Consider the following 25,239-nt stretch of genomic DNA (forward strand, 5'->3'; position numbering starts at 1 on the left):
GGATATATCTGATATCTGCCCATTGGACTTCACACTCAAAGACGTGCTTGCTCTCAGGACCCCCTCCAGCACAGCAATGAACAGCTGCCGCGCCTAGTCCAGAAACTAATACTGCCCCGAGCCGTGTGTCAGCATGGGCACCGCTGGTACTGCCAGGGGACGCCCGAATATGTAACAAGGCTGGGGATTCAGGCAATGTTCTCATATTCTTTCCTGGCAAGAGACAAGATTCAGGCATGGACAGATGCACCCTTGATAAATGCACGGCTGCACGGGACAATTTTGGCCTCCTTGACCACAGGGTGAGGAGTCCTGAGCTGATAATCAAAGCTGACGTGCACTTCATAAAGAAGTGGAAGAAATCTTTGCCTATTGCTGCTCTGGTGAAGGGGTTAGCAATAATGAAGTAGGATAACAAGGAAGAAATCGAAGGTCTACAGGTAGCTATAAACAATGGTGGACTCAGCAAGACCCTAAAAATCTGGGGGATAGATTTGTCCCTGGTAGGAATAAGAAGGGGGGAAATAGTCTGTCCTGTCAAACATCCATGATATCTGTGTACTAGTGCAAGAATTAGAAGTCTTAATAAAAAAACAAATTTCTGATTACATCAGGAAAACAGAGAGTGGTGATCCAGAACAGAAAGGGATAGAGCTTAAATATGTGTTTTCAGATTAGCCAGCCCAGTTAACAATAACGCTGAAGAAACCCCAGGATCATTAGTGATTGCTCTGGAGCAGGAGGATAAACCAGACGGCCTCTTCTCTTCTCTTCTCTCTCAGTAAATACAGTTGCTTTATGTAGGGCCTGGACCGAGACACTGCATTTGCAGATAGGCAGATTCTGCTCCCAAGGAAGAAAGTGAAGGTGTCAGGGAGCTAGGAACTGCCTTACATACACGGTCTGCAGTGAGGTTGTCCCTTACTTGGCACCTAGCTGTGGAGAAGGAAACTTCAAAGAGAGAAAAGACTGTTAGTTCCAGCAAACACATGCAGTTGTTCATCAAAATCCCAAAGAAATTTCTTTTCCTAACTTTCTGCTAAGGAGAGCACAAACATAAATAATGTCTATATATAAAAAACAAACACTTAAGGGATGCTTACTTTGTTTGGGAATTTTGTTTGTTTGCTTGTTTGTTCTTACAGCCAAATGTGAAGCTAGATTCCCTGAAACCACTGTGGACTGTTCAGAAACTTCACTTTACATTTAGTTGAAACTATTTTCTCCTCAAGTAAACATGGACTTATTGGATAGTGCTTAACATCTGAAAAGAAAACAATACAAAAAGCCCACAGTTTTGGGGCACTCTGTGTTTTTTATGGTGTTTTGTTTTAGGATTCATTTCTATTTGGGATCATTTAATCTCTAGTCAGAGACATGGGGAAGTAAACCTACATGGGCTTGGAGTATCAAAACCCCAAGAACATGACGGAAGCTGTCAAGGATCTTTTGTCCTTTCCACCTTCCCCCTTGAAAACTGGGGGTGGTGGTTGGTGGGCAGCTGATGCAGGCACTGAAACTTGGGTACAAGACTTATGGGCCGGTGCAGATCAAACACGGTGGCCAAGATGAACAAAAGATGCTGTAAACTCCACGGTTCGTGAAGAGGAGGGATAATCAAGGGAAATGTCAGAGGGTTTCCAGCCATCCAATCACTACAGTTCAGTGCCACATTTGTCACTTCTGTCTATTCTTGCTATTTGTACAATAGTCTCAAATCTTACTAAATTTGCTTTTCTTTTTTATAAATCTGAATTTGCCTTTTTTAAAATAAATATCTCCCCACTCTTGCATAAAAACACATTTAAAGATTTCTGATATACCTTAGATAAAGCAGTCATTTTTTCCATGACCCCTCCTTCCCAAAACAAGCATGGATAATCTTCCCAGTGCAAGCATGTCTAATCTTTCCAGTCTCTCTTCATGGAAGTGTATTATCATAACCCAAATTATTCCTGGAAAAGATATGGTGGGATGGTTTGCTGGCAGAAAATGCAACTAACACAAAAGTAGGAAAGCTTTGCTATCACTCTAAATGGTTTTCTATTAAGAAAAATTCAGATCAGATACTTTGTTGTGGCTCGGCTTGATGAGAGATGTTGTTCATTGACCGGTTCTGTTCCTAACTGGATAAATGCTGAACTGCATTAACCTGCGGGGTGCAGGTGGTGCGTGGGGATTGGAAATCACGTCTTTCCTTTCAAAAGGGCAGGCTGCTGTCTTAGTTTACATTTTCTGACTTTTACTTTGAATTCCCCAGGTAAACAAGAGTAAATCTCATTGAATTTTCCTGAAGTAAAATGAGAGGAGAGGAGAGGAGAGGAGAGGAGAGGAGAGGAGAGGAGAGGAGAGGAGAGGAGAGGAGAGGAGAGGAGAGGAGAGGAGAGGAGAGGAGAGGAGAGGAGAGGAGAGGAGAGGAGAGGAGAGGAGAGGAGAGGAGAGGAGAGGAGAGGAGAGGAGAGGAGAGGAGAGGAGAGGAGAGGAGAGGAGAGGAGAGGAGAGGAGAGGAGAGGAGAGGAGAGGAGAGGAGAGGAGAGGAGAGGAGAGGAGAGGAGAGGAGAGGAGAGGAGAGGAGAGGAGAGGAGAGGAGAGGAGAGGAGAGGAGAGGAGAGGAGAGGAGAGGAGAGGAGAGGAGAGGAGAGAGTGAGTTGTGCAGTTCCTCTCCACATTTTTCCACCATGTTCTACAAAGAGGATGGGATCGCATCTCACTCAGTCCTGGTCTGTCCCAGGAAAATGTAATGTGTTGTCCACTGACAGGCTGCCTACTTGGACAAGAAGATTTATTAGGTCTCTGTAGAGCTCTGACTAACTCTATCTGCTATGGGACATTTGAAAGATTTTCAAATTGCAGTGAGTAAGTTTGGAATTACAGCTGGGAAGTTCCTCCATGTTCTGACTTTAAACTGGGCATGTTGAAAAAAATCCCCAAAAAGCAACAGACAAATAGACACTATTCATGGGTAATATAACCCCTATCAAATTGCTGTGACGTTAATGAAACTGCCTACTGGAGAAAGTTGACATAAAACTGGCCAATCTCAAACCAGTATCAGGGTTTTTTTTTAAGGTAAGTTTTTCCATTTACAACCCAAAAGCCTAGAGAGATTCAGCTCCCTGCTCACCCCCAGGGAACAAAATGGTAAGCTCTCTGTCCATGCAAAATGAATGTACATTTTACCCAGATCCCGAACACTGAATGACCATGTACTTTACTGAAATGTTATTTCTTTTTATAACTATTTTACAGCTAAAGGGGGAAGAAAAAGAAGGAACCCAATGCTGTCACTTTGGAAGGCTTTTATTGTAATCAACCTTACGTGTTTTGTTATACAATACAAAGAAGGTTTAATCTCTCTTGCCTAGCACATTCCCTCCAGGGCTTTACTGCTTACAAAGGGAGCTTTCACTTTGACTGTGGCAAAAAGAGCATCAAACCCCATTGTGCGGCATTGCTTTTAGTCTGGACTTACTTGAGAAGTTCTAAAGAATCAATGACTTCATGAGATGTGTGAAAAAACTGGATCGCTTCTGAAGAGAGATCATATATTTCCTATACTTTTTGCTTCCTGTGAATACAGCTCTCTCTAAAATGCTGCAAATTCTTGCACAGTTGTGGTCTGAGTGATTTAAAAAATAATGATGAGCTAAGATTTCCATAACGCTTGTTCTTTATAAATTTTCCCCAAACACTTCCTGGATGTGCAGGATGTGCAGTCTCCAGGCATTCCCCAGGACACGTATGACAGGAGGCAAACACAGGTCTCGGAGAAACGCCACTGCACTGGCACTCAGAACTGCTGAGCTCCATTTGCAGAACTGAGACTTCAGCTTTTTCTTCTGTGGGTTTTTTTCTTTCATGTTGGTTTAAAGGGAAGAAAAACAGTTTGTACATAATGAGCTTTGACCTGAATATTTTCTAAAGCTCAGGCCAAATACAAGCCCCAAGCCCTGGAAAAGTTTATTAGAGAGTTACAATGTGAGAAATCCCACTGTACTTCCTTGCGATTGAAAGAAGCAAACAGCAAACAGAAGCATCTCTCTTGATGAAATGAGCACTGAGTGAAACATCACATAGTCAGCACTGTGTATGTCCTGCACCAGGAAACTCCTCTGCCATAGAAGTCCCATGAAACAGAATAAATTTGTCGTATCCTCATGGTATCAGCAGTTTCCAGACTAAAGAGGGCTTTTCAGGTAAACATCCAGAATCTCTTTGTGTCCGACTGAAGCTGTACAAAGTTAGGCTTGTGTCTGCAGCCTCTGCCAAGGAGTGGCATGTAAAGGGGTGTCATAAATAGAAAAGTAAAGGTGTAAGTCACACTGAGAGCCATCTGCCCACCCTGAAGATGTATTCTTGGGACTTAATGCCTTCATTCTGCCCAAGGCCTTGATGACAACAGTGCTTTGTTTAGGGTGTGGCTTTCACAGATATATTTCTTCTCCTTGTCTAAGAATTATAAGATTTTCTTTATTTACTGCTAAGGAAGAAATATTCAGTTTATAGTAAGTGGATTTAACTGCTGTGTTAACAGTACTACACTTAAAATGCATCCAGAATAATTTCCCAGAGCCTCCAGAACTTCATTTTAGTAGCAACTAGAAACCAATATAAATTGTGTACTTCTTTTGCTAGATGTATTTATGAATTGCTGAAATATAAAATGAGATTAAAGGGCCACAGTATCTCTGCAGCTTTCTCACTGTATCTTGTGCAGCTCCATCCGTGGACCCACCTCCAGTACGAGGTGATGAGCCTTGCATCCTGAGTCAACGAGGCTGTGTTTAGTGATGGGTTAGGAAAACAGATCTATTTATTCCAAACAGAATGGAAGTGAAAATACATCAGTCAAATAACAGCAATGATGCAGAAACATTTCCACAAATTTTACTAAAAATAGGTGAGGGTTACAAGGAGCCCAAAGAGTTACATGTCTGTTTCTACTGCCTTTCAGTTTAACATCTATCTGAGTGTTGTAGCCCCTCTGGTGCCCCTAAATGGCCAAACTGAGGTTGCCCTGCTGTCACCACCAGGTTGGATGGCAGTTGTTTGTTGTGCACAGAGTAACTCCCGATGAGGTCCGTGGGGAGGATCCTAACAGGTCCTGGGAATGGAGTGTCATTTGCACAAGGCTGTCCTGAAGGTCAGGGCGAAGCTGTGCCACTTGTCTTCCTCATGTGGGTGAGTCCTGTGCTGTGAAAAGCAAATAACTGAAGTGAACTCGGTATCTGACAATCCAGTGGCTGAAATGTTTTGGCATACGCCATTCAGGAAACATTTCTGTATGTTTAACATACAGGGTGTTAAAACCAAGCATGCAATTTTCTAGCGGTATACAAATGAAAAAAAAAATAGGTCATAAAATAGGTCAAGAATAAATCCCCTGTGCTGGTTAGTTTCTCATTCAAGTATTTTGATCAGTCCTGATTGAGACTCATATGTATTAAAGAAGAAAGGATAAGATGTGGATGTAGGATAAACTGTTGGATAAGCTCTTGCTTCTGTAATGGGAAGGAGCAGTACAAAACCAGTAGTCACTGCAGTTCCTCCCAGCCATCTCTGTAGGCATATGTGCTTCTCCCTGCTCTCTGTAGGTGCTAGGTAGCAAGTAATCCATCTTGCAGAAGCTTTTCTGGGACTGGAGGGCTTTCTGGTTGTAGTGGGTTTACGTGGCAAGGTTTTGGTACCAGGGGGCCACAAGGGTGGCTTCGGTGAGAAGGATCTAGAAGCTGCCCCATGTTTTGTAAGGGCCCCACTGCTGACCAGGGCTGAGCCAATTAGCGATGTTGTTTTGTGCCTCTGTGAGAGCATATTTAAGACAGGGAGAAAAAAACGCTGCGCCACACAACAGCTGGGAGAGTGAGAGGAGTGAGGAACAGCCCTGCAGGCACCAAGGTCAGTGAAGAAGGAGGGGGAGAGGTGCTCCAGGCTCCAGAGCAGAAGTCCCCTGCGGCCTGTGGTGAGGACCGTGGAGGAGCAGGCTTGTCCCCCTGCAGCCCATGGAGTGCCACAGTGGAGCAGGGTTCCACGCTGCAGCCCGTGGAGGAGACCACGGTGGAGCAGGTGGACCTGCACTGACGGAGGCTGCGGCCTGTGGAATACCCCTGCCAGAGCAGATTCCAGGCCAGATCTGTAGCCCGTGGAGAGGAGCCCACGCAGGAGCAGGTGACCTGGCAGGAGCTGCTGCCCGTGGGGGACCCATGTTGGAGCAGTGTGCTTGTGATGGATGGACCCCGTGGTACGGACCCATATCTGGAGCAGTTCTTGAAGAGCTGCTGCCTGTGGGCAGCCCACGTCAGATCAGTTCAGCAAGGACTGCATCCCGTGGGAGGGACCCCACAGCACAGGGGACAAGAGTGACCGAGAAGGAGCGGCGGCGAAGAAGCGCTATAGACTGACCATAACCCCCATTCCCCTGCACTGTTCGGGGGAGGAGGTGGAAGAGGGTGGATGAGGGTGAAGGTGCTTTTGGTTTCTTTCCTTTGTTTCTCGCTTCTCTAGCTTATTAGTAATAGGCAGTAAATCTTACTATCTCCCTATGCTGAGTCTGTTTTGCCTGTCATGATAATTACTGTGTGATCTTCTCGTCCTTATCTCAACCCTTGAGCCCTTTTCATCGTATTTTCTCCCCGTTCCTCTTTGAGGAGGGGGAGTGAGAGAGCAGTTGTAGTGGAGCTCAGCCGCCCACCCGAGTAGAACCACCCCACTGGTCTGCTAGAGATATTTCTTAGTCTTGCGTTAGATGTAAATGCAGAAGACAGGTTATGTGTATGCTGCTGCTCTGTTTCTAACCTTCCAGATGATAGGTAATTACTCATAAACGTGTCCTACAGACACTCCAAGGATCCATCTGCACACATCTGACTGAGAGGAGATGGTTCAGGATGACTCCAGAAAAGACCAGTGCTGCGTGAGGAATGGTGAAACTAGGGGACACTTCATAATTAGTTTTTGCAGTCTCTGACTGGAAAATAATAATGCAATGGTAATAAGATTATTGATACTGTGACAGTTCGTTGGGAAACCAAGCTATTGTAGAGCCACAGAAAAGCAAGGAGCTGACCAAGTGTGGGCAGCCAGTCCAACTTTCAGCTCCAAGACAGCATCACCTATGGCCACAGCAGGCCTGGTATGTTTGGGTATGTTTGTCTGATCTGGTAAAATGTCCACATGCCCCCCCCCAGTTATCTATCCCGGGGCTTCACTATCTTTTTTTAACTGTAAAGGGTGTTTTTCATCCAATACCCAACCTCAGTCTGCTTTGTTATAACTGAAGTCCACCATTTTCTGCCCTGTCCCCTGAAGCAATGGTGCCCATGCTAATTACTGTTGAAATTAAACTCAGCTCTCTCCTGTGGCAGCCTCTTCAGCAGATGGGCTAACCTGGTAAAGCCTGCACAGAGCAGAGGGAGAAAGAGCAGTGAAGGGAGATGCTTAAGGTGAGTGGAGGTGGGAGTACAGAGCACATGATCGTCTGTTTTGACAGACTGGAGACGACCAGAGAAAAAAAATGAACCCCCAAATCATCCAGGATAAGTAAGGACACTGAAATCAACAGTGAGACTTTCAATTAACTCAACACAAAGAGCCTTTTGCACTGACCACCATTTCTGTGCTGCTCATGCCACCAATTTTCTGGAGCAGGAAAACTCCATGGCTGAAGAAAAGCACATAGGTAGGCAGTAAGATGTGATAAAACTACAGGGAGCCAGCACAGGAAAAAGAAGAACCATCTCATGTAGGACTGGGAAGTGGAATAAACAGTTTATTTTTACAAGCTGGAAATGAACATAAAACTCCAGGGATGAGAAAGAATGCAGTGACTAACAACATTTGCAGCTCAGCATATTCCATTAATATTTAATAAATAAAAATAATTTAAAAAAAAAAAAAGAAGCAATGAAAGCAGATGGGAATAGCACACCTGTAGTACCTCAGAGTATTATTTAACCACAGGAGAAGTATTTTGAGAAGCAGAGAGGACATCACGGTGGTATCCGTAGTTATGCATTCTGCTTTCTGAATGTTTCACCATAACAGGAGATATGACCCCATAATCTGCTGCAGAAGTGCTGGTCACTTTGTGCTGCCAGTAAGATGCAAAATGAGAGCTGCTCTGTGCTCTCTCATGGACACTTACACAATTTTTTTTCTTTGCAGTTTTGGCTGATCCCCACTAACAGTCAATTGGGCTGGAGTTTTCTTTGTCCCTCAGGATGGAAAAATTGGACTGACTCCTATGACAAGGAAGAGAGCCAGGTATTAATTATCATAAGGTGAATTTTACCGTCTGCCTCAGCTCTTTTTCTTCATTTTTCAGCTCACACTAAGTCCCCGAATCTGTTGCTGCTTATCCCATTGCATGGAATAACACATCATTCAACATCATTAAATATGGCCAAAAAGATTCTTAACATTAAAAAACAGACAGGAAAAAGTAAACACTCACTTGAGAAAACATTTCTTCATTTGTTTTTTATGATCTGCAACAGAAAATTCTGCAACGAATGCAGTTCTTTGTCTCTTGTAATAGTTCTGATAGCGTTTGTTGCTCTCCTTGCATTGCACTTTCCCACTACAGTGAAATCAGCAGTATTATCCTTGAAGCAGGACCAGACTTTCTGCAGGAGTAAAGTATTATATTTACACTGATTTTAATACACGTAGTGTAGTGACTTGATCCCACAGTCATAAGTGTAGGAATAACTTTCCTGCAATATGACAAGAGCTAATGATGGACACTGAGTGCTGGGCAGAGGCAGCCAGCAGTGTGCAGACTGTCACCGAGGCGCACAAAGCAGCTGTGGTTACAAGAGAAGATGGGCACTGAGATGTTGCAGTAGGTACAGGCATGAGACGAGGGAAGATGGGTGCGAGGCTATTGGCAGTAGGTACTGGCACTGGGCTCTAAATTAGAAACATAGAATAATTTGGCTGTTCCCATCCCCTTGCCAAGAAATTTTTTATTTTTTATTTTTTTTTTTAAAAATCGAGACATGGAAGAAGCTCAAAGGAGGACACAACACTCTGAGAAAATAGCCTGACCCAAGCCTTTCCCCACAAACTGAACCCCAGCGATAAATGCTTTCTGCAAGGTCAGAAGCAGAGCAGCAAGCACTGATGTAGTTGGGTCACTCTGGACCCTCTGAAAGTCTCCGTGACATTGAGCCTTTGGAAGTTGGCTCTCCTGATAAGCAGAGGCAGCAAGCTGCGATACTGCACCCTCTGCCAGCCACACTCAGGTGATGGCAACTGAAAGTGGGCATCCAAAAAATAAAGTCTCACCTGCGCTTGTTCTTCAGATTCATACTGTCATTGCCGTAATTGCAAGACTCCTTAATCTTCCTCCTAGTGGATTTCTCTCCTGCTTTGCATTTAAATTCACCTTGCCTTCATAAAAGCAGTTGAACTGTAAGCAGTAAATGAGCCAGGCAAAAACAAACATGCTGTTTTTATTTCTGTGTATTCCCAAGGAAAGCATGGCTCTATATCTCTTTGAGAGAGCTAGCCCACCCTGCCCATACTAAATAGCTCTTTAAAAACAAATGGATATTATTGTATCAACCACCTATTTCTCAGCCTGAGAAACAGTAGGCAAATGCCACTTTTCCATAAACATTTGATTCAGGTGACAATTCTGAAAATAAAGTAAGTTGAAATGTTCCCTATCAGACCAGGCTGCAGTGTTCAGCTGTCCTGTACTAATTACTGTCTCTTTGATGTGCTTCTTGCTCTCCTTATTAGTGGGATGAAATCTTTTATGGGGTAACAACAACCTTGTTCCAGTGAGCAAGTCTATCTATGAGACCAAAAGCCAAGTTATTTGTCCTTGCAGAAGGAGCCTTGAGATTATAGTGCTTGGCACTGGTCTGTGATGGATAAATCACAAAAGCAGAAGTTCTGTTCCATAGCACAGACATCCAGCCACGCATCAGTGAGGACATGGGGATCTTCGCTACAGGAAAGCTGAGGGAGCAGAGATCATCTTGGCGGTGATTCTGCTACAGGAGAAAAGTGACAACAAATTGACTTGAATACTGAAGATGCTGCAATCAGATTTACTGCCTTGTTAAATAGTTCCTAATGGTTTCCTCAGCAGAATCATAGTTTGGTTGGACTTGAAATTGAGCATTACTTTGTTACTAGAACTTGATGGTTTTCTTCCTCTGCACAAAGGAAAAAGAAAGCTTTAGGAAGCAATTGCCTTCTTCATCTGCATGGCAGCAACATTCTTCTCACCTCAGCAAATCCCCAGGGAGATTACAAACTACCCAGACTAAAAGAAATGTTTTCCTTCCCTCTGGTAGGAGCCATGCAACAGGCTGTCTCATCAGGAACAAGGCACACTTGACTAATGGACAATAATCACACCTGGCTTCCCACCCCAGCTGTCCCATACTCTCAATCACACCTGCACCCAAACCAGTCCAAGGGCCATCTACACCTACTCCATCAACTGGTGAAATGTAAAACCTGCCATCCCAGCACAACTGGAGAAGACTGTAAACAGGATCAGAGGAGGCTCTACAGAATTGCTAACAAGAGCTAAACCCCCTTTTTCTCCCCATTAGCCTCCAGAGGGACACGTTGCGTTAGCGCCAGGCTCGCAGTTGCCTCTGGGAGCTCGACTTCTTCTGGCTGAAGGCAGTACAGCCACCCCGATCCTTATTTCTGGCCAGGCTGGAGAGCAACTGCCTGGCAGGGTCTTGCTGCAGACTCTTTTAGTTCTCATAATCCATACAGAGAGGCCCACCATAGAAAGAAAAAAATCCATATTGACCAAGTGTTGTAACAGTGACATTTACATATCACACTGTACAGTCCTGATGTATGTACTGTGTAATAATGTGGTGTTCAAAACACTACTGTGAGGAAACTGTTGACTTTAATGGCAGGTGTTGTTAAGATAAAAGCTGACAAGAATTTGTAATAAGGACACTAGAGGGACCTGTACTTCTGGCAGGCAAAGATCAAACTGGCAGCATAGAAAATATGTTTTAAACTCCAAATATAAGTTGGTTTTAAACTCAGGCTATGGATTGAAGTCAGACCTCTAAAACAGTGATTTCCTCATTGAATGACAGGTTCTTATGTGGAAGCATTTTTGTAAAAAGCTAAAGATATTTTTATGTAAATTAGCAATTGTTTGAATTACAGCTGTAAGAGGATGTCCTTGTTTTCTATCACCTGCTTAATCAATGCTGATTCAACCAAGATATGAATTAGCATTGGTCCCAGAAATTCTCCCTGCTGTAGCATGCAGACCTGGAAAGCACGTCTTCTGCAATCTGATGTGCAAAGACCACCACCTTCTCCCCAACACACACGACCTCTGGGGCTCCTTTCACAAAACCTCACGGAGCCTAGATGAAAAATCTCTTTTCAGAAAATGGCAGACAGGCTAATAACCTGCAGGGCATTTATTTGCAGAAGGAAAGTCATAGCTACAACAAAAAGACTGAAGAAAGAAGAGATGCATAGTGGAGACGTACTAAATGAGCAGAAACAACAGTGTCCTCACCTTTCTGCTGATTTGCTCCAGGGCAACACTGAAGGGCAAGGTGTGAGCAAACCCCTTCTCCTTCCTGTCCCCACAAATGCACACTGGTTTCATAGGAGTTACACCAGGTGGGAGAAGGATTTATGAGAAATTTCATCTTCCTGACTCTTTGAATGATTAAAGATAATCCCTAAGCTGCCAAACTGGCTTTCTAAAGCGTTGCACCCAGGCTGTTCAGGTAAGCTTGTTGTATTTCTGAGGCACTCCTTAGATGAGGCAGTATTTACTAGTGTATACATTTTCAACTTCCTAGTCTGCTGTTATTTTGTGCAGACACCACTGTCTCACTGCAAGCTGCTACCTGAAAAATCTCCCTTAGCATCTGTCAGAATTGTGATGAGTCAGACTGGCATAGCAAAAATAATAATAATAATAATAATAATAATAATAATAATAATAATAATAATAATAATTTGGGGCAATTTATTTCCCACAGCTATATACTAGCAAATGCTTATTTCCATACCACCTACAGATATGTTCATATCTTTTTGTTCTAATATTGAGCAAAGAAAATTTTATTTGCTTTCTTTCAATACAAGCAATCCTTGGCTTGAATTTTTAGCTGGTTAGATAATGCTAATGTAGCAAACATACTGGAGTTTTTTTCTCCACCATTGGGACTACGCAGACAGGCAAACTCTATTATAGCAACAGCCTCATCAAAGAAAAGCTAAATCTCTTCATTAAATCTTGGTGGTGGTTATTTTCAAGAAGAAAGGCTCTTCACTGCAGGCACATTTATGGAGAAATGTGCAAATGAGTTGTGAAGGATTGCCAAGGGGGGCTGGATGGACCGCTGGGACAAGAGGAGAAGGCAATCTCTGGCAGTGCTGCACAAATAAGGTCCTTGCCTATGAGCGTTTGTACCACTGATCTGATGGGTACCTGATACAGCCAGGACTGGCTGTGGATTAATGTTTATAACCATCAAGCCCAATAGATGGCATTGGTATACAATCTGGCATTACTCCATCTTACCCACAAAAATAAATCAAAATCAGATGTTCCTTTTCCTCCTGCATATGGCTAACATCTGTTTGGACAACAAAGACTTTATTCAGGAGGACTTTGTTTGACAAGGATATCTGCCAAAGATCACTTTTACTGAAAACTGCCCAAAATCTGAACGACTAGATTAAAACTAAAGGGGACTTAGTTTAAGATTAAAACTAAATGTGAAGGGGACATTCCAATGGGAGCGGCATTGAACTAGAATTCTGTGAATTCATTTTTAATTATTCTTTGCAACCTTAGGCAAGTTATTTAAGCCCGGATTCAGCAGAGCATCTAACCACCTAACAAACACATGCAAATCCTGCAAGATTTGAAGTGCAGTGCTGAGATAGAGCCCTCGTTGATCTCTACACCTCTCACTGTTTTGGCATCTGTTAAAATGAAGGTAAATTTAGTCCTGTCTTCTTGATGCCTTACCTGCTTCTGGAGGAAGGGGAAAGGGCAAAAGGGGAAAAGGAGGAAAAAAAATGAAAAATAGTGAAGGGGGAGAAGGTACAAGAAGAAAAAACGTAACTCAAGAATAATTATGCCTATCTTTATACATATATTAGAATATTATCTTGAAGAGGATGCAATTCAACTCATATTAAATGAGCTTAGAAGTTTCCAGTGATTATGTTTAAAGTATATAGAAGTCTTCTAAATGATCAGTAAAATGTTGACTGGAATCTAAACATGTTTATGTTATATTAAACTAGGTATTAAAATTGCTTTTTTGGTACTTCAAATGCAAGAAACTGTCTAGTGCTTTTCCTGGCACCCTTAAGAAATGTTAACAAGACTTTTTCTGACACATTTTAAACAGAAGATAGGCAGCATAAACAAAACTGCAGACCGATTTCTTTATTCTGCTGGGATATTCAGCTGTGCTCCAGTTGATCAGAGAGACTTTTGTTTACATATTCTGCATAGACTTGTCCAACAAACTTTAAATGAATTCATACCAGTGTATTCAATGGAGAATGGGAGTCTACTATATTATACTGAAGGCTTCCAAAATATTAGTAAATGCATAAATAATAATACTGTTGGCAACACTGTAGGCCAGATGTTTATTTCAATTCAGGTTGCATGAACCTAACTAGCTACCTTTATTGAAGGTACTAAATTCTGACATCTGGATCTGTGATTGTTGCCTGGCCAGGCTGGAATGAACAAAAGAGCTGTAATAGGATGCAGAAATGTGTGCAGCATGTCTTTCTATGACTTTTGATACTTGGCAAAAAAAGGCAAACCTTGGATCAGTCAGGCCTTACAGAAAATTCAAATCAAATGAAGTTTTTGGTTTATTCTGAACCTTTTGAAATAAATAAATAAATCTTAAGTCCCCATCATATCTATACAGGCTCACTTCTATGATGTATAACAGAAGTATTCATCACTATCCCTTCAATTCTTGAAATAAGTTACTAAGAAAACATTAGCATTTTTACAAAATACATTGGGTTGGCTGGTTTGTTTTGTTTTGCTTTTGCTGGGAGCAGACTGGATTGACTACACAGGGGAAGGAAAGTGGAAAATCTCTTAGAAGAAAAAAAAAGAGAGAGCAAGAGCATGCACCTAGGAAATCTTTGTTGATTGTTGCTAATATCTATGATAATTAAGCTAAAAATACCCACAAAGCAATAAAATTTGCAGAGATGACTATTGTCTTAGGCAAATAATGAAGCAAGGAGCGGTTAAATTGATCCCATGACTCTCATTTCAATAATAAAGCAGCGACAACTGTTAATCTATGGCACTCACTTTAGATTACAAACCTAACACTGAACAGGCAATTTCATTAGTGAGAATATAGCTGAGAGAGAAACGCTAGCAGGGAAAAAAAGTCATCCCCATTGAAATCAAACCATCCTGAGAATTTCTTGCTGCTCTGTAACCAGGAGCACAGCCAGGGAACAGCTCTCCCAGATATAAGGTACACCTGTAGGAAGTCTTCAGAGTCCAGGCAATTCCCTTGTGTTTTACCCTGAAGACTAGGATACAGGATTACCCTGAAGGCTCTCAGGATACAACCAGCTGACCTAGCTCACCAGCTTGGAAGCTGCCTCAGGTAGTCAGGGTGCCTGCTGCAGTCTGAATGCAGGCAGCAGGAATTACTGGGAAGGGGCAGCTGGGAGGCAGCAAGGTCCATGCCCACGCCTGCCCTTGGTCTGAGCCAGGGAACCACGCTGACAGCGCTGTCAGAGAGGCTCCAGATTCAAACACCTGAGACACTTGTGCACCCTTATGGATGGAAGGAGCCAAATGAGCAGATGGGGAACTTTTTTTTTCTCTTTTTATTCTTGTCCCCAAAATGAACATATTCTCCAAGAGCCAACCAACCCCCAAGCTCACCCACAGATACCAGCCCTGCCTGGAAGAGAGAGTTCTCTTTTTAAATTAGATCCTTTCAGACACTCATACAAATCCATAGATATCACAGGGCCTGCAGAGCTGGAGCCAATGAACATCCATGGGGCGAAGCTGCAGATGAAGGGAAGAAGGCTTGTTCACCATCTCTGCTGGCAGCTGTATGGACCTTCTGGGAGTAAGAACTTTCTGTTCTCACTGAAGGTAGCAGGCAGGACTATAAATATCCCTATGGAATATATTTACTGAAGGATTGAGTGCCGTACTAACAGCCATTTTTTTATATAAGACCATATTTTAAAGGTAATAGCAGCTTTCTGAAAGAAAGTCAAAGAACGACGTAGCAATTGAGGTGAGAAGGGACCTCTGAAAGCATCTACTCTAGCCTTCTGCTCAAAGCAGAGCCAACCTCAACTTTAGAGGGGGTTGCTTAGGGCCACGGCTGGCTGAGTTCTGGCCAATTTCAAGGATGGAGAGGCCACAGCCTTTCCAGGGAAACTGGTCCTGTGCTGCATAACCTTCATTCTGATTAACTTTTTTACTTGTTGCAGTGCATGACCACTGCCTTGTCGTTTTGCAGCACACTGCTGCAGAGTCTGACCCCTTAGATGACCTTCCCCAGACTAAACAAACCCAGGACCCTTAGCTTCTCTTGATACACATGTGCTCCAGTTTTCTGAACATCTTATGGACCCTCTACTGGACTTGCTCCTACTTTTTGACCAATCAGTTGCACTGGGACATGCCAAAACCACAGTTTTCCAACTGAATTGCAATCTCACAAGTGCTGATTTGAGGGGAATGACTGGCCTGTTGGCTACGCTCATACAGCCCAATACACAGTCAAGCTTCATCACCCTAAACACACACTGCTCCTATTCAACTTGTGGTCCGCTGGGACCCTCCAGTCCTTTCTGCAGAGCTTTCCCCAGCCAGTCAGTCCCCAGTCCATATTGCTGATGCATCCAAAGGCAGGACTTGCTGTGATTGCTCTCTCCGAAAGTCATGAGGTTCCTGTTACCCCATTTCTCAAGCTTGTCTTTGTCTATCTTTGAGAACAGATCCTAGAAGCTTTGACAACATTTTCTGTATGACATCTGAAAAAGGAAAAAAAAAAAAACACTACCACCACCAAACAAACAAACAGAAGGAGTAAATATCTTCCAAGATGTTTGCATATCTGTACAAACTCCCAGGTGTTATGCTATTTTGCACCATCACTCTACATTCTTTACAACACTACTAGAGGACAAGGAAAACCCAAATCCCAATTGGCATTGACTAAAGTTTTACTGGCTGCAGTGAAAATACTCCAGTCACGTAAGTGCAACAGCAGGAATCCGGATGTCAGCGTTAGTGCTGGGACAGAATTGTTTCAACATGACTTTACTGGAAAGGAAGGAAGATTTAGTTGCTGCTCACGAGGTGGGGCTTGAAATCTATAACCAGTATCCCTGATTGAAATTACGTTAGCAAAATTTATGACACACTGGAATCCCATTTCACCGGATAAGAATATTTCTTTCAGCCATTCATTTTGCATTTCATGAGACACTTCTGCAGACACAGTGAGTTATTTCACTCTATTTCTGCTTATATAGCATCCTGAGGTCTAGACACTTCAAAACTGTATGTGTTATGCTGACTGTACAGACCACGTCAATGAAAGTCTACTTCTGCATGCTTAATAATTCATTTGTATCCAAATGGAAATGTTCATTGCAGCATTTGCAAAGGCTGTTCTAAGCCATGTGGTAGGTGTTCACAAAATTTAACTTCCTGTGCCTAGACAATTTCTAGAATTCCTCCTGTACATGGGATCTCCTTCATTGCAGTTCAGTAAAACATTGCCTTTCCATAATGAAACTTCCATTTTTTTCCCCTCCCTTGTCGCAATTTCATACGCATTTTACAAGTACACCATGGCTGTGCTGCTTTAATTTTGTTGTAATACTCGGGGAATAATTAGCTCTGTATCTTCTAACGAAGAACGAATGTATGCATTCAAAAATTAAATATTTACTTTCCTAAGTGCCATCATATGTTGTTCTGAGTGCTTGCCTACGTTACGTGTGGAAAATTAAAAGTACTCTGTATAATAATTCTGCTGGTATAATAAAGGATTATGCATGACAAGGGAAATGTGACCCAGTTCACTAGGAAAAAAAAAGAAACCACCACCAGCTTCTCATGAAATTTTAGTCCAAATTGCAACAAACACAGGTCAGATCAAATACAACAAATTAGGATTGCTTTCACTCTCCCAAGATACACTGATTCCGCAGGAGGTACGATACTAACCCAAGAATTCTCTGCCACAGATGATTTTCATGATCTTCTTAAGCGATCAAAACATTCAGGTTCAAGGACTGTTGTGACCTGTGAACCCAACTATTGATGACACTGGGGTGGCTCAGCCTCCCTTCTCCAGGTCCAAGACATATTTCTTCATCTGTACACACCACCAGGAGTTGGGAGAGGTGAGGCAGGTGTGGAGAATTGTGTCAAAGAGAGGGAAATACAAAACATGGGAATGGAAGAACTGGGCTTGAGAAAGCGAAACGAATGCATTGGTTTGGAAAGATGATGGGAGAAGGAGACCTCAAAAATATAGTAAACATGATCTTAGTGACCAAATATTTAAGACCAGCGTGGTGTTCTAGCCATCACTTCTTAAATACAAGTAGGAGAATCAATAATTTAGGTAACTGAACTTAATATTGTCACTTGCTAGCTTACAAATGTGAAGGAACCATCATTCACAGGACAGGGCAGCAGACAGAGGATGCTGCTGTGTTCCTTCATTTCCCTGCACAGCATTGTTGCCTCTCCAAACCTCTTTCACGGCTGTCCTACACCTTGCACTGTCCCTCCTGGGACAACTCTTATACCGTCTTCTAATCCTGGCTCTTCTCCTTCTACAAGCAGACTATCTTACAGTATGTTTGGCTGTCTTGAGTACAGTTTTCAAAATAAGATATTCAGGAGCCATTTTCCAAAATAACCTACAGTGAAACCTACAAAATTATGGAATTGTGAAAAAAAACATATAGGCTTGTCTGGGGATTTTTTTAACAGGCAAGGCACTAGTCGCTTGGTGAAACACCACGACTTGGGTCAGCCACCCACCTCAGTGCTCACTGTCCCCTAGGCACTAAGAAGCTTCAGTCTCAACCACTCTCAAACAAACTTGGGTTTGTAAATCATTTTGGCGGTTTTGAAAATCAGTCAGTTTAATTAGACATAATACCAGAGAACTAAATTATGACAAAAAATGTCATAGACAGAGATTTGGCCAACAGAAACTCTCCTAACTTCATTACAGTTATAGGAACTATGACAATTTACACCCATTGAAACCCTTCCCACCATTTATGAAGACAAAACGAGTTTGTGACCTGAGTCAGTGCCTAACTGTATCAAGCACAAAAGGCCCAATCCACTCTGGAACAGAATCACAGAAACATAAAATATCCTGAGTTGAAAGGGACCCACAGGGATCATTGAGTCTAACTCTCTGTGCACCATCATTTCCTTACACCACCACAGACATTGTCAGAGCAGCATTAATTGGTGTGAAGATAAATGCAAATCAAATTTAACAAAAGAATGCACTCACAGGGGAAGAACAGCAGTGAGGCCATATGCATTATGATAGAGTACTCGATGATGTATGAAGCAACATTATTACTTTGATTTAAAGCTCAAAGCTCGAGGCCAGCTCCTGAGCTTCATGGGAGGACAGGATACATTCATGCATCTGCTGTTTATTTGGCTGCCCCTCAATAAAACACCTACATGCTTGTACAAACACACACAGACACAAATTACAGCCATTGTCTTACCTCACACAGCACCTCAGTGATCTGTCACCACCCCAAGCTGGATGCACTCACAAGTCAATAAATGAATTAAATCAGAAGAACAGCTGTAGCTTCCCCTGGTAGCAGCTGACCTTGCTTTCTGAGAGCATGTCTGCATGGAGAACACTGTCAGGCAGAGCAGCATCCATCACAGATGGTCTGAGTGGCTCCCTTCAGAGCATGGGCTGCAGAGCGGCCAGGTGGAGCCTGACGACAGTCAAAGGCCCACCCAGAGATCACAAAGGAGACCAGAGCTATTTACCACTAGAGAGACTGAGGCACAGAGCAATGTGGAAATTGCCAAGCAGCAGCTGAACCCATCTACCTAAAAATTTCTATAAGAATAAAACTCCTTTCCCAAATTTAATGGGAGCTGGTGCATGCATATATTTTGCTTTTCTTGGCTTATACTAATCCAAATGTTCTTAGATCCAATACTACTGCCTTCCGGGCCTTGATGGCGTTACACTGGAGAACAGAGCTTGACTCAACAGAGGGAGGTGTCCTGAATGCAGCTGCATCACTCCAGCTGGCGTGCAACGGGCAGCAGCACAGCCCAACCCAGATTCCTGCCCAGGGCATCCTACCATCAAGTGAAGGAATTTCATAAACCACCTTTAACCACGTGGAACTGGGCTTTGTGCCCAACTTTTCAGACAACAAATGTGTTTCTAGACATGATCACAATCCTGAAACACGGAGCTGTCTGGGAGTCTCACCTTGACAATCTATGGCAAGATAACAAGTTAAGGGCTGCATGGTGGCTCTGTGCAGTACGCACAGGGAGCCCTTTCCAGGGAACAGCCGCACTGCCAGGTTTTGTTCCTTGGACAGGCACTTGTGAACACTTTTCCAGCACTATGACATCTGCCTGTCTTGCAGAGGTGAGATGCCCTGGGTCCTCCTTACCTTCCACTGCCCTAGTATGGATTTGGTGTTCTAATGCCGAAAAGAGAGCACACGCAGTCTCTTCAATCTCAACTGGTCCAGTCTAGCTCACACCTAGGAGCTGGGCATTCCTCAAATGCACTGCCTGTGCCCAGCTAACTCATAAAAATAAACCTGGCAGGGTTTGTGCTCGTGTCACTTTGGGCTTGAACAGATACAAACCTGAAACCACATGATAAACAGTGCTGAGCAGTCGTTCTCCCTCTTTCAGACTGAATAGATAACAAGTATTTTTGGCTGATATGCTTACTGCTGCGCTGTAGATACTTTCAAACAGCCATTCTGGCCTGCACCCTTCACCAGGCATTTTGTTTCTGCCACTTGGTCCTACAGAGGAGAGATCTTGAAGGGATCGAGCTGTTCCCTCTCTTTCTCATACATCATCTCTGGAAGCATCATGACTGTCCCAGAACATTTCTATTATCTAGCTGTCAGTGATAAAAAGAAGAACAGAAAGAATATGGTATGTTCTCTAAATTGTTTTTTACTGAAAGGGTAAGGAACGGTTTGAATAGTGTGCTGAACAGCATGGTACATTTTCCACATCAGGATATCTTTTTTTATCAAAAGGCTTTCATTTAAGGAAGAAGCAGAATGATAGCACCAGATCTGAGAGCCTTCATTTATTCACAAAATAACTATAATAAAACTAGATATAGGATTACCTTCAAAATATAGCACTTCTTAATTTCCCCGTAACCAAATATTGCCACAACCAGCCCACTGATTATGACTGGACTATTTCTTCAATAGCAGTTTCACCCTTATCTTAGAAGCACCAGCATCACACTTAAATTCCTTTTCAGTGGACAACTATAACGGAGTGACACGTGTTTGTGCATCCTCTTCACCTCTGCCTGCTGCCTTAAGACTGCAAACTGAAGTGGGCTGTGCTGCCGAAGGGATGCATAGTGAACACAGATATCCCAATTCCTCTTGGATATCAGCACCCCTTCAACCATTACATACAGCTGGACATGTGCATGTGTGTGGATTATCCAATGTTTGTACAACACTTGAATGTCAGGTAAACTGTTCAAATGAATTAGAGTGATAACTAGCAGACAGCTGAATTTCTTTAGGAAGCTGTGACAATTCTACTAGTACCAAGTGTTACAGCGAGCTAGAGACTGGGATGACACCCAGCTGGGGTAACTTTCCTTTCAGACTGGCTTTGCCCTAGAAATACCTTCACATTTCAGGAGCTGGCCTTTGGAAACCCATGATGATGATACATATCCCAAGCGTACAGAGGGATTTAAACAGCTCATTCGGGAATGGACTCTGATGAAACATTGCATCTCAGTGCTCATATGCCCTAAGGGAATACTAAGGAGGAGTTAAGATTTAATCTGTTGGGAAGACAGTATGTGGCAAATGCTTAAGATGAGCAGTGGAATTGCTGAGTGAAAAACCATATTACCTTAAAATAAATGTGGTTCACCAAAAAAAGTATTCAGACTCAGCTTCATGTAATGTGAACAATTGTTCATATCATGTAATGTGCAACTGTTAGAGGCTACTATGATAAAAAGGGATTCAGTGCCTCTAAATATTAATGTGATTTTGTAAACATTTTATTATCAGTGAGCTTATAGTAACTACTCATGACATCTCATGAGTGCAGCTATCACATTTACTATCACTAGCTGAGCTCTTCCAGTTGAGGGCCATAGTTTTTTTTCTGTGAATACATATATCCCTCTCCAATGAGTGAAGAATGAGCGAGAACTGAAAATCTAAGAGAGAAAAGGAAAAAGGTTATCATGTCAGCTTCATTCTTCAGTCAGAATTTCACGTTTCTGTATATACCAAGTTACAGGCTACAAAAGCCTTACCCTACACCCCTGATGGATTTCTCAGGGGACCAGCAGCCACCTTGCTTTTGTGTACCCATCAGCCATGGATGAACCTATACCTCCTCTAGGCTGGAAAGAAGCTTAGTGCTGTAATGGTAATAGCAGGTTCCTAGGTTGGCATAAGAGATAGTCAGTGCATTACATCCTAGAGATTTTTAGCAATTTAAGAAATCCTCCTATTCTTTTCAAGGCTGCTTTAAAATGCCTGTAAAATAAGCTGAGTTACTTAAAGTACCCTGGTGCTTAAACTTGCAGCTGAACTTTCCAAAATAGATTTTATTTCCCTTCAGAGTCAGACACTTAGCACGCTTATTTTATGGTTATTCAACTTCCCCATTTTTATTCTGGTTCATCAACTATTTCTGGTCAAGTTTCCAGAGCAATTCCATAAACATTTACTCTTTCTTTAGTGAACAGGACTAGAAACAATCAAGTAAGAACCACTCTCTCAGATGAAATTTTGTAAACTCCAGACAGGACAAGATGCAAGTAGGCAAATTAGGTCAGTTTCCATTGTGCATTTTTTCTCAGGTTTTGAAACCAATAAATAATGTCTTTCCAGCTTGCTCTGAGAATTTTTTGCACTGACCTCCTCCCTTGTTCCTTCTGAAAAATGTGGTGACAAAGTAGAAAGAGAAAAGAATATTCCCATTCTCTTCTGGCATCTCTTCCTTGGCCTCCAATGTGCTATTTCCAGCAGGATGCGTCCAATCTGCCATGCCCACATGGAGACCTGGCAAGGATTTCCTTCCTGCATCTCACTTTTGGGACTTACCCTCCTAATTCAGAGTAGGAATAGACATCAGTATTTCCTTCAGACCAAGATGCCATTGCCTCACCACTGCCTTGGATCTAATTACCTCTGAACCTTGAGAAAACTTCATTTTCTTCTTAGCTCTGTGACATAAATGCACCACTTCACCTCAGACCACTATGACTTTTTAAGCAATTTTAAATGTTACATTGCCATATTCCAGTTTCCCTTGCCACTGCCCTCATTCCCATTCAAACTCTCTCTTGTGGCTAATGAGTTGGCCCCCTCTTTTCCCACCCATTACTTCCACTCATCTTCTTCAGAGGCCAGAAGAAGGCCATAACTCCTGGAAAGTTATATTGATTTCTTTTGGAAATCACCCAGTAGTTTTGAAATCTGCATAATAACAAGAAAAGCAAGCAGACCTGTAATCTGTACCTGGAGCTCTACCAAATCCCCTGAGGTTTGGGAGGGTACAAACTTCAGTGGAAGCTTTCCCATTCCCTGGGGCACTGACAGAGCCTACAGGGATTCTCCAGGGCCAAATGAGAACTCCATGCTGTCTTTGCTTCACCTTAGGCAGAAGGAGGGATTTTATTGTCCATCTATTGTCGCGAATTTTACAGGAACCATATCTTTAATCCTCTACCCCTCTATTAAATATTTCTAAAATCAACTGACAGTTTGAGAAACTATTAGGAGGGACGGACAGACCCTCAGACCCTGACAAACAGCCCATGATTAGACAAGGTCCTTTCCATTAAAAAATACAGATAAAATGTCAAAGTTTTGCCTACCTCTGCAAACCTAAAGTAATTGTGGAATTTCACCCCTTTTTCCTTAAGAATTAGCAAGCCGGAGCGGTGCCTGAGCTGTTTTCTAAAAGTTGTTGTTTAGTCTTTGTTCCCTCAAATAGATGTTTGCTTCCTTGCTACCCCGTGGTAATCTACCTCTGGCAAATAAAATGGTTTCTGATGATCTCACTGTGGGGCTAATTCTTGTTTTTGTAACAATCAGTACAGGAGCAGCAGGAGGAGTGTTCAGACAGCTTGTTCACAGCACAAACAGCTCAGGGGAGGAGAATGGAAAGGGAGAGGAGAGATGGAGGTAGACAGAGAGAAACGGGTGAAAAGAGACGACTGAGAGTGCAGAGGGAAAAGAGGGAGAGAGAAAGAGAAGCAGGCTTCTTGTTTCCCCTAGATGATCACAATTTGCCAGAAAGGATCTTGAAGCATATTATGCCAGCTTTCCTCTGACAAATACAGCACAGTACAGATGCACAGTACAGATGCAAGGAGAGACTCCTCTCCCGCTGGAGACAGCAGTGCTGCAGGCAGCTGCTCCTTGAAGGAGCCACGGGGCCATTCCTTCCAACAGCTGACAGAGGCTCTGCGATCAGAAAGGAGGCATTTCAAACCCGCAGCAAGTCCCACCTCACTTTGACTTTTCAGCGAGCTTTCCAAAGTATCCAGCAGCAATACACAAAAACACGTTCCTCAAAGCCATCACAGAAGAAAGAGCACACAGCTTTCTGAGTGCCACGAGGGAGTCAAGGAGAAAGGTTTGGGAGAAAGTGAAGTAGCTACTTTTCTGGCTTGGGTTTTCTCTCATGGAATTTTACCTACAGCAGAACTGTGCAAATTTGCCATAATGTCTGAGAGACCCATTGTGAGCTACTGAACCTTGTGAATTAAGCAGTAATTGGAAAAAACACAATGAAAAGAAGGATTTGCACCATAAAGCATTCCTGCTCCGTTTATTGGGATGGCTGTAGGTTTGGTTATTTAAGAGAACGCTTTGCAATATGCTGCCATACCTATGAGGGAATGCTTAGTGGAGAAAACAAACAAATGATGAAGTACTAATAAAAGGAGATTTAATTTTAAACAAAAATGTCAATATTATTACAGGGGTGAAGATACTGTCTATGAACAAATACCCAGCATGAACTGATTTGTGTTGGATTTTCCAAGCAGGTAGATCAATGAAATGAGTTGGGGGCTGTTGCCCAAATCCCCACACAGTCCTCCAGGCCCTGCAGCAGTTACCTACACAACCGAGGAGCCTCAGACCCACCCCCCCCCCACCCCCACCCCCCCGCAGCCATTCTTGACCTTTTCCATCAGTATCTTTTAACCTTTCCAACCTGACAGCCTTTGAACTCTTGCAGTATGGACCTGGATGACTGGGGTCTAACAGTCAATATACCAGCGGGTTCTGGAGAAAACTGTTGAGCTCAGCTGATGTCAGCACCACCATGGAAGCAATGGCAGGGGTGAGGCCTTCATTTGAGAGGAATCTGGACCAGCTGTGGTATTCTGGTATAGTTCACCCTGGGCAGAGTTACAGCCCCCCGTACATGAGAGTGCTCCTCAGGGTAACAAACGTGAGAGCTGCGGACATTGTCTCTGCTTCTGACAGACAGGTGCTGTTGAGGAGGCATGGTGCCAAGCGACTCAGAGAAGAAAAAATCCTCTACCATAGCACCAACAGACCTCAAAATCAGCAGAGATCTCGTGAATAAACAGCAATAGGTAGAGTTTGACCCATCAGCTCTCTGTTCTAGGTCCGCATGGCTGCGTGGGTCAGGCTGTACCCCCAGGCACATTTCAAAAATAGCGAGTTTCCTGCCAAGCTTCAGATCCATTTTCAAAAGTGGAAAGGTTGCCCTTTGCTTTGTCATTTCTCTCTGCTTCCAGCTGTGACGCTGATACACACTTAGTAATAAATGAGAAACAAGTACAAGATGATAAAAATGTTTATCTTCTCCCTCTTTTTTTTCTTTCTGTGGATTTGCTAAAGATGTGCTAGTTAGTGATGGATGAGCTTAATCCTTGCCCTTTTGCTTTTTTTCAGGTCTGTTGATTATTTACTGATGTTCTTGGA

General features: G+C 42.9%; 1 protein-coding gene across 4 annotated transcripts in view; it reads right to left on the bottom strand.

The window, feature by feature from the left end:
• Positions 1 to 2,602: 2,602 nt before the first annotated feature.
• The window catches only part of LOC308178410 (uncharacterized protein), a 62,179-nt gene continuing 39,542 nt past the window's right edge, over positions 2,603 to 25,239 (bottom strand). The window contains exons 1-3 of one of the 4 annotated variants that reach the window (XR_013939741.1): positions 18,775 to 24,429; positions 8,450 to 8,621; positions 6,209 to 8,237 (exon numbers count right to left, since the gene is read on the bottom strand). Coding sequence is in view for 1 of the 4 variants with exons in the window: in XM_080556998.1 (XP_080413124.1) it covers positions 8,177 to 8,237 (61 nt within the window). In the remaining 3 variants the exon portion in view is untranslated. Of the gene's footprint in view, positions 5,194 to 6,208; positions 8,238 to 8,449; positions 8,622 to 18,774; positions 24,430 to 25,239 lie in introns of those variants that run through there. The other 3 variants (XM_080556998.1, XR_013939740.1, XR_013939739.1) reach the window with 3 other exon arrangements.

Source organism: Anser brachyrhynchus (assembly GCF_964034855.1).
Source record: "Anser brachyrhynchus genome assembly, chromosome: 15".
Taxonomy (NCBI): Eukaryota; Metazoa; Chordata; class Aves; order Anseriformes; family Anatidae; genus Anser; species Anser brachyrhynchus.